Source organism: Xenopus laevis, chromosome 3L (genome assembly GCF_017654675.1).
Source record: "Xenopus laevis strain J_2021 chromosome 3L, Xenopus_laevis_v10.1, whole genome shotgun sequence".
NCBI lineage: Eukaryota > Metazoa > Chordata > Amphibia > Anura > Pipidae > Xenopus > Xenopus laevis.
In genome coordinates, this window is record NC_054375.1 from 119,143,208 (window position 1) to 119,153,239 (window position 10,032).

Below are 10,032 nucleotides of genomic sequence, written 5' to 3' on the forward strand. Positions count from 1 at the left end.
TGATATCAATCTCCACTAGAGTCCTGCAGCGGGTCGGGTACCCGCGGGTTACTCGCAAAAACCTGCGTCACCCTGTGGGTTGCGGGTAGAAGTTGCGGGTGAGGGTATAAACACGGGTCTTCTCAATAGCGATTTTTACTCTTTTTCTGATCACGCCTACTTCCGATGACGTCACGTCCGGTTTACAATGACAGCACTTCCTGATTCTTGATGGTCAGCGGGTCCGCATTGTGGATAAAGTACTTGTGGGTCGGGTCGTGTAGCGGGTCCAAGTGGGTAAGAATGCAGGTCCGGGTTGCAGGTTGCGGGTATGGGTCCAAAAAAATGGACCCGCGCAGGACTCTAATCTCCACAGCTAGGGATCCCTTCATTTCTGTCACTTAAATGCAGCATTTTTGAGAAGAATCTTATGCCTCTCTGTATTATTCCTGCAGCACCTTTAACTGGAGTGTTCCGTTCCTGTCACTACTTGCCTGCTTTATTTTGTCAACCGCCACAGTGATCCTGTACTTTATTCCATTAAGATACATTGTCCTTATTTGGGGTAAGTAATGGTTTAGAGTGTTGTTATTTTATAACAAGAAGGGATGTCTTTCCTGAGTGCTAAATGCATCATAGGAAGCAGAGACGGCCCTACCTATCAGATTGTAGTGTTGCCGTTATATTGCTAATAGTACTTGCACACACAAAGGAAGTGTGGTATGAGTGATTATTTTAACATTTCGTTTTCTTTTGAGCTGCAGTAACGTGTTCATTAACATATGAAAGCAGATCTATTGTTTGCATTGATGAAATCTGCATATGCTAATTAAACAACATTTTTTCATAATTAAAAGAGGATGAATCAGCCATTCTGAAATTAATCTGGCAAAAGAGAAACCATGAATAACATTTTAAAGGTTTTGCAAACTGTAGGCAAAGAGCTCTGAATCTTGTTTCCTGCAGTCTCTTAGACACAACTAGAATATTTACGTTGTTCTGCAATTTTATAAGGTGTATATATATGTTTTTCTTGTTCCTTTGTAGGCATCAATAAATTTACAAAGAAGCTACGGAATCCTTATGCCTTAGACAACAACGAATTTCTAGATTTCCTCTCCAGGGTACCATCTGATGTCCAAAAGGCAAGTTGCATTTCCAAAATCCAAGTACAACAATGATTTGGGTCTATGAACCCATCTTTCATGTACAGACGCATTTCTCCACCACCAACAACACTTTCAGCTCTTTGTCTGTAATGGTCTTATGATCAGCACATCTAATCTTAAAATCTGCACATGGCAAGAAGCTTATACAGTTAATTGATTTAACAAAATGCGCCTACAAAAGCAGAAACAGTAGCAAAATCGAGAACCTTCAGGTTTGGTTCATGTTCTGTTGCTGCTCCCCAACTTAGGGGTAAATTTATCAAAGAGTGAAGTTCTGCCACTAGAGTGAAATTCCGCAGCTCTCCATTCATTTCTATGGGATTTTGAAAGGCGTATTTATCAATGGGTGAAAGTGAAATTTCACCCTTTGATAAATACGCCTTTAAAAATCCCATAGAAATTAATGGGAAGTGGCGGAATTTCACTCTAGTGGCGGAACTTCACTATTAACTTCACTCTTTGATAATATATATATATATATATATATATAAATATACCCCTTGATGTTCTCTCCAGCATGATGGACACAAGCACGTGACGTGTAAGTTAGAACTTTTTCGTGGATCAGAATTGGTGGGCAAGCCCTTGGCCATCATTTCAAATGATTTGTAACCCACAGCTTTGCTTGAAATCTGCTTTTGTAGATCTATTTCAGATTTAACAAAGTTAGCAGATGACTAAAGAAGTACAATGAGCAATGTAGATACTCGATTCTTGAGATTCTCCTGCCATCAAAAAAAAATATATATATATATAGATATATATATAGATATATATATATATATATAGATATATATAGATATAGATATAGATATAGATATAGATATATATATATATATATATATATATATATATATATATATATATATATATATAGTGAATAAAGTACCCCCTCTTGTAAAATATAAGGATATTATAAGTTACCGAGGAGTTTCATGACCATATAAAAACACGAGGCCGAAGGCCGAGTGTTTTTATACAGGTCATGGAACTCCGAGGTAACTTCTAATATCCTCATATTTTACAACTGGGAGTACTTTATTTATTATAATACACAAATTTTAGTAAGTCATGTGACAGAAATGACATCACTACTCACCGTTTATAACTGATGACATCACTACTCACCGTTTATAAGGATATAATTTACAGGATATTCATGGCTTTTGTGTATTATAGATATATATATATATATATATATATATATATATAGATAGATAGATAGATAGATAGATCTCTATATATATATATATATATATATATATATATATATATATATTTTTTTTTTTTTTCTCATACAAAAAAAAGAGTGTTATGCATTTACGCATAGATTATGCTCTGTAGACATGAAGTTTTTTGTATGATTATGAATATTCACAGTTTAGCAGCTTTGCTTATTGGTCCAGAATGTGTTTTAGTGTTTCTACATTTTACTTTGTTATGGAGCACTACATAATTACTAAGAATTGTTTTTATGAATTATTGTTATTAATTTTTGTTTTTATGAATTATGTTTTTAAGAATTGTTTTTATGGGGCCCAAGAACTGTCCTGTACTTTGCCTAGTCTTGCTTCTAGATAAATTGTTATTATTGAAAAACAATTATTATTAGGCATTTTTATCCAGAAGGCTCAGAACCTGTGGTTTTCTGGATAATGAAAAACCACAGGTTAATGAATATTTCCGTAATTTGGATCTTCATGCCTACTAGAAAATCATTTAAACTTTAAATAAACCCAATAGGCTGCTTTTGCCTCCAATAAGGATTAATTATATCTTAGTTTGGATCAAGTACAAGGTACTGTTTTATTATTACAGAGAAAACGGATTATTTGGATAAAATGGAGTCTGTGGAAGACGGCTTTTCCATAATTCGGATCTTTTTTGATAACAGGTTCCCGGATAATGGATCCCATACCTGCAAATTAAAAAATAAAATTGTGTGTCTATGCATATGCTCTGCTTGAATGCAGAAAGTTATTATGTAATATGCAATTTTTTTTTCTGGAACCTCCTGGGGATTATTAAACCATGTAGTACTTTGTTATAGCTTTAAGGTGCTAAAAATAAACCTGTGTACCTGCAAAAATCATCTAGTAACCCCAGTGTCTCATTAGAAAAGAAGTACGTTTAATATTTGCACATCAAGAAACAAAGTGAGACTTCTCAAATCCTTTTTGCAATTAATTCTCTGCGTTCTTTTGTTTAACTTTAGAAAATGATTCATTACCTTGAATATTCCTTGGTTTCTCCGGGTCTCTCCTTGGGGAGCCATTAACTGACTCTGTAGTAAGCCAGAGTTACTTAATAGCAAACATCATGTCTGTTTATTTTTACAGGTGCAGTATGCAGAATTAAAACCTTGCAGTAACCAAGGTGCCCTCAGGAAGAAGCGGAGTTGATTGTAGACAAGATGACAAGCATTGCCATTTTTTTTTTTTTTAAATCTTTCATTTTTGTAGAATCAGCACTAAATCTTAATGTTGGACTTTTTTTGGAAAAAGCCAATCACAGGGGTACTGGTTATCCCCCCCAATGACAGGGGTACTGGTTATCCCCCTAATTACCTTTTTCTATCCAGTGATATCCAACTCAATGGTGGATTCCAGTTTCAGCTCAAGCACCTTGTATGGGTTTTCCCTGGAAAATAGTTGTAAGGAGAATAGGGTAACACATGAAAGCAACATGTAATGTTTTATATGTTTTGTAACAATGTCTTTTTTTATGTATTTATTTTTGTAAAAGGAAGGCCGATGACTGCACCAGCCAGATGCAACATCATTGCCTTAATATCTTAGGGCTTATTAACTAGTTTCAAGTGCTAAGCACCAATATCTGATGCTGTTTTTTTTATCAACAAAGCACAACTAGAATTCCAAAATTATTGTGAGCACCCATTAAATAGCACGTGCCTCTAGTTTTTGTATGCACTGATTGACCTATTGCATGAGCCTATTAATGTACTTGTGTCAGTGGGGTTTAAGCCCACTAACGGAGCAAGTGAGTTGCATTCATAGGTACAATGCCCAAAGGGAGGCCTGGAAGTATCACCTCTTCATGGGAGATGGTAAATCCAGGTCTTCCATCAATCACAGTGCCCTGCACCATCCACCTTATTCAGGAAATAGGAAGCAACCAGCAGTTTGATGCAAGTCTACTGGATTGACACAAATATTTTTGTACAAAGAATAATGATTTATGCAATTTTGTCTTGCGCCTTTTGTTTGTAGGTGGGCTCTCCTGCCTTTTAGAGTAATTAGTATAAAACTGTACTGCAGCAGTGAGCTGGTTTAATGTTTGGTGGCTGGGTAGTATAACCAAACTTCTTTTGTATCAACAAGCACGAATGCCACTTTCCTACATTGTGCTGAATACTCCCTAAAAGAACACTGCAATCTGCAGGTTTGGAGTGATTCATGATTGACGTTCTCTGGTATTTGTATACAGAATCAATGCATTTGCACCTTATTCAAGGCCAAGTTGTGTATATAGCAATATATTGTAACATAAAGAGGCGCGTGTATAATTATATATTTGTATGAGACTGATCTCCATGATGGTTACCATAGACACTACAAGTATTTATCAAGCCAAAGATGCAGTTAAATTGTGGAACTAGAAGCCATGTTTTTGATCTCTTCATATCTAAACATAAAAGCTTAGTATACATTCCTAATCAAGAAGTATCCCTACAAATCGTATCATTCTAAAGGTTTGGTTTTTTTAGCAAGGTTTTTTAGATTTCTTATCAGGAAATTTCACTTCTGTCGAATCTTCACTAAATGCCAAAGATTTTAATATTTTTGTAATACAAAAATCTTTTTTTTTTAAAAAAAAAACACAAATATCTATCTTAAGTATGTGGCAAAACAGTGGTGTTATTTGGCCGTAATAAAGGCCAAACATGGGGTAGTGTGAGAATTTTCTAAATTTTCAGAACAGCATTAAAAACCAGTCCATTTAGCAGTGAATAAACTGCTTCTGGGTATTACATTTAATAGGACCTGACTAAAAAACGTGTTAATTCCGTGCCATTGTGTGTGTAAATTTTACCTAACGATAAGATTTGTAGTTCTGGGGCAGTAGTTTTATCTACACGACAGGAACACAAAGCAGAAGATTAAAAAACATTGTTAATTTTTTAACTAATGTAAATTATAAAATTTAAAGCATATTGGATTTTTTTCCCGGTGGAAAAAAGATGAAAATCAGCTTTTTGTAAAAGGAATTTAAACCACATTACTACCCTGATTGTACAATTATACCGCCTGGGGCAAACATGTTAATTATATATGTGTCAGTCTTTAAAAGAATGTAATTATTAACTGTAAAGAAAAAAAAATGCTATAAATTTTACATGTATAGTTTTGTCATTAGGACCTGTATTTTTGTACCAAATAAAGATATTTTTATTGTAAAGGAGAATTTAAAGCAACTCAGTAAAAACCTGTATTACAAGGAAAACTTGGTCTGACTTCTCATTGTGCTGACTTTTTTTTACTCTTGTAAGTGGTGTTAATCTTCCATTTCTATTTCTTTGTTTAGACCATAGAATATGAGCATGTGATTTATTGGATTTACAGAATATTTAAATTTTTGGGGGGTTTTGTGTAAGTGAGGGCTTCCTTATTACTTGTCTCTGTTACATACTGTATGTACCAAGAGTGTGGTAAGAACCCACTGCACCTAGTTATTCTCTAGTTATACACTGCAACAGGGACGGGCGCCCTAAGCAACCCGGGCAGCCAAACCCCACCCCCGCGCACATGTGGGTCTGACCACGATGGAGGGGAGGGAGGGGTGAGCAACGGAGAGGCGGGAGCGAGGGGAAGGTGACAGAAGGGTGGGAGGAGCGATGGAGGGTGATGGGAGGGTAGAATGACAGGGGTGGGTGACAGAGTGCAGGAAGGGGAGTAAGACTGAGGGGTGCGAACACGGACTAGGGGTAGGCAGAAGACAATTTTAGAGGTACCTGCCCCTCGCCCTCCTATCTAGGGTTGCCACCTTCTGTCCCGTGGAACACCAGGCAGGGTGGCAGAGCCTCAACGTAATTGAGGAGTCATGACAGGGGCAGACCGATTGGACGATCGTCATGTCAAACCAGACAGTCCTTCAAAACCAGAAAGGTTGCAACCCTACCCCTATCATTGCACCTTACACAGCTGCCTCTTCTGCCTACCCCTAGTTCCGGCCCTGCACTGCAAACAATGTTTCTCTTAGGGATGCACCGAATCCACTTTTTTGGATTCGGCCAAACCCCCGAATCCTTCGTGAAAGATTCGGCCGAATACCGAATCCGAACCCTAATTTGCATATGCAAATATATATACATATATATATATATACATACATACACACACAAAGTGGTGGGAAGCAGGGAGGGAGAAGGGGGGCAATGCCAGGCAGTTAAAGAGGGCTTTTTTGGTATGGGGGGTTAGTTCTCCTTTAATTTCTTTCTATCAACATGGAAAGTACATTGGTGTCAGAGGGTGACAGGAGGGAGGGGAGAACGATGGAGGCATGGGTGACAGAGGGAAGGACAATTTTAGAGGTAGCTTCCAAGAGCCCCCATATCTAGGGTTGCCAACTTCTTGCCAACCCAGGCAGGTGGGGAGGAGCCTTAATGTAATGGGACAGGTCATGATATCAGGGGCAGAGCTATGACTCTGCAATTGGCTGATCGCCATGTCAATCATACGAAATCCTGCCCAGTTTTTCTAATTTACGATTGTATTTGACAGCAATATGCCAGACTGGACTGGGAGTCAAAATAGGCCCTGCCATTCCAAGTACACAGATGCCCAGACAGCTCCCAAACAGCCCACTATATGGTAACTTTCTATGGAACCATACAGCAGCCCCTCTGGCATTTGCCAGAACCCACAGATTGCCACTCCGGGCCTGATGCCAGGTACAATTAATATATACGTTGTTTTAGATTTTTCAATTGTTTTTGCTTTATATAGTGCAAATCGGCTTTGAGTCCAGAAAGAATATAAAGTGGTGGAAGATGGTGCCCTGAAGTTCCGCTGCATTTTAGGGTCAGATTTTTTTTTTAGGCGTTTTTAAAACGAATAAATGGTGTGGGAGGGGGGGCAATGCCAGGCAGTTAAGGAGGGCTTTTTTGGTACGGGGTCTCCTTTAATTTTTTTCAATCAACATGGAAAGTACATTGGTGTAGAGGAGGTCGGAGCTGGAGTCGGAGGTACCATAAACTGAGGAGTTGAAGGATTTATGTACTGACTGCACAGCCCTGCATTTATCACAAACTCTGTCTATGTTCCCATGTCCTCCTTTACCTGTAAGCACTCCAAATGAACTGTTATTCTCTACTGCATCCATTGCAAGAACCTGACTATGGACAAATTCCTCTGTATAAAAACAGTTTTGTGATCTACTGAAGTGCTGCAGATGGTTGCTAGACTATCTGTACAGATTGCAGATGGTCTTAACATGGCTCCCATAGTTAGAAGAGGCAGGTGCAGTGTCATCACCCACCAGACTAAATTAACATTAAAATGACACCCAAGTACCCAAGAGATATAAAATTCATCTCTTATGCCCATCTAATCTTGTCAGTTAATTTTGTAAGCAGTTTTGGTATATTATACACTACTGTGGGTTTTTATGGCTTGGCTAATAAACTCACTTGCTGTAACTAACAGTTTCTGATTGGAAATGACCTTGCAATTGCATTGTTAGTTCTGTTTTTGCTGATGATGATAAATTGTGCAAAACTAGAAGTTCAATGCAGGATGTTTTGGCTTTGTAGAGAGATTTCACTAAAGTGGAGAACTAGGCAGCAAATTCATAAATGAGGTTCAACACTGAAAAATGCAAGTTTAGGCAAACATAACATAAATGCTAACTAAGAAGGACATGTTTTTTTCATGTACAACACTCTGTGCTTCTGTAATTTAGGGGTCTATTGAAGATTGCTTAAAATTTCGAGCTCAAGCTATCTTCAAGGAAATCCCATGTCAGTTAATGAACTCACACTTGGTTTTGGGCCTGATAACCTTGTCAATCTGTGTTTTTCCACAAGATTGAAGCTGCCAAACTTCTTATTCTTAAAAAAACAATATTGCCTCTTTATTGATGCCTGGTCAGACTTACTATACAATGTTTATGTCAATTTTGGGCAGCAGTCCTCATGAAAGATATTAATGCTATAAAGAGTGCAGACATGTCAAACTAAAGTGGTTGTTTTCTCTGGAGAAGAGGCGCCTTCGGGGACATGATTTTTCTTTATAAGTACATTGGAGGGCAATTTAGACTGATAGATCTTTTTCACATGAAAAAGAACCTCCCTTTTAGGGTAAGGGCACACACTAAGATTCGGGGTGATTAAGTCGCCCGCCGACAAATCTTCTCTTCTTTGGACAACTAATCTCCCCGAAAAGCTTTCCCACCGGCTAGAATCTAAATCGCCGGCGAGATGGCACTTGGAGTGCTTCGTTTTCCGAAGTAGCCCAAAGTTGCCTCACGAGGAAACTTCAGACGACTTTGGAAAATGAAGCATTCCGAGTTCCATCCCGCCGGCGATTTAGATTCTAGCCAGAGGGGAGGCAGTTCGGGGAGATTAGTCGCCTGAAGAAGAAGCGGTTTGTCGCTGGGCGACTAATCTCCCCCTGTAGCTTCATGTGCCCCTGCCCTTAAACTTGATAGTCTGAATTTCCACCATGCAAATAGTTCTTCACTGTGCGGACAACTTAGAATGCTGTAATGATGTTGGCAGAGTCCCTTAATTCTTTTCAGAGGGGATTGAATGAAGCCTAAATCCAAGGCTATGTGATGCTAAAATTTAAAGTGTTGGCATATTTATTAAAGGAGTGCTATCCAACTTCTGTGGTACAGAGAGCTGGAATTCTTCTTGCCTACGTGGTGGAGGGTCGTATTAAAACTTACCCTTAGATTCCTACAAATACTAACAAATCCCCAGAACAAATCCTACCAGGCGCATGCACCACAGGCAGTGTGGGGCAAGCAGAGTATGGCACACACAGGGAGCATAGAGCAGGCAGAATACAACAAGAGACAGGGAAACCTATCAGGACCACTCTAAGATGAACATCTAGTAGAGATAAATCTAAAACAACTGGACTTGCTGAGTAATCAATGAAGACTTTTCACTACTCATCTGAGCAGGTTCTTCAGTTTAACTGACTGGTGTGGCAAATTCTAGGCATTTAAACTCTTCCAATAATCCATTCACAATGGTGCAGTGTAACTATATAGAGAGGTGACAACTGAAACTCGCACAGGTTTCACAACCTATGCGAGTTTCAGTTGTCACCTTTCTGGATATTCACACTGCACCTTTGTTTCACTGCTTGGAAGAGTAGTGAAACGTCTTCAATGATTACTCAGCAAGTCCAGTTGCTTCAGATTTACTTTTACTAGATATTCCATGACCTGGATGAATGAAAATCTTCATAGACATCTAACAGTTCATACTGGACTACATACAGTGACACAATGCTGGTGCCCCTCCAGCAGTTTGTATGAGATGTGAACAATGTGGGCACTTTTAGTCTGAGGCATTAGGGAGTGTGAACAATAGAAGTGTTACAAGTGTGAACTACAATGCAGGGGCATTAAAGGTGTGAACAATGCAGGAGTTTACTGTCTGAATTTGAGGTGTAAACAATACAGGGACCAGTTAATCTCAGTATCCTATATACTAACCGAAGGCCTATCTATGTCCCGAGTGGAGGGGAGGCAGATGCGCACGCAACTTCGGTTAGGATCTATGAGATGCGCGCGCAACTTCAGCCGAAAGACATAGATGCGGCCTTCGATTAGCAGATGTGCTGGAAGGTTAGGATCAGAACAGGTTAGGATCGGGGAGGCAGATGCGCTGGAAGGTTAGGATCTAGGGAGG

General features: G+C 38.9%; 1 protein-coding gene across 2 annotated transcripts in view; it reads left to right on the forward strand.

Moving 5' to 3' along the window:
* The window catches only part of mctp2.L (multiple C2 domains, transmembrane 2 L homeolog), a 92,128-nt gene extending 86,516 nt beyond the window's left edge, over positions 1–5,612 (forward strand). For both annotated transcript variants that reach the window (XM_018253253.2, XM_018253252.2), the window contains 3 exons: positions 435–544; positions 1,027–1,124; positions 3,488–5,612. In XM_018253253.2, the coding sequence (XP_018108742.1) occupies positions 435–544; positions 1,027–1,124; positions 3,488–3,550 (271 nt within the window). In that variant the 3' untranslated portion in view covers positions 3,551–5,612. The remainder of the gene's footprint in view (positions 1–434; positions 545–1,026; positions 1,125–3,487) is intronic.
* The last annotated feature ends 4,420 nt before the right edge of the window (positions 5,613–10,032 follow it).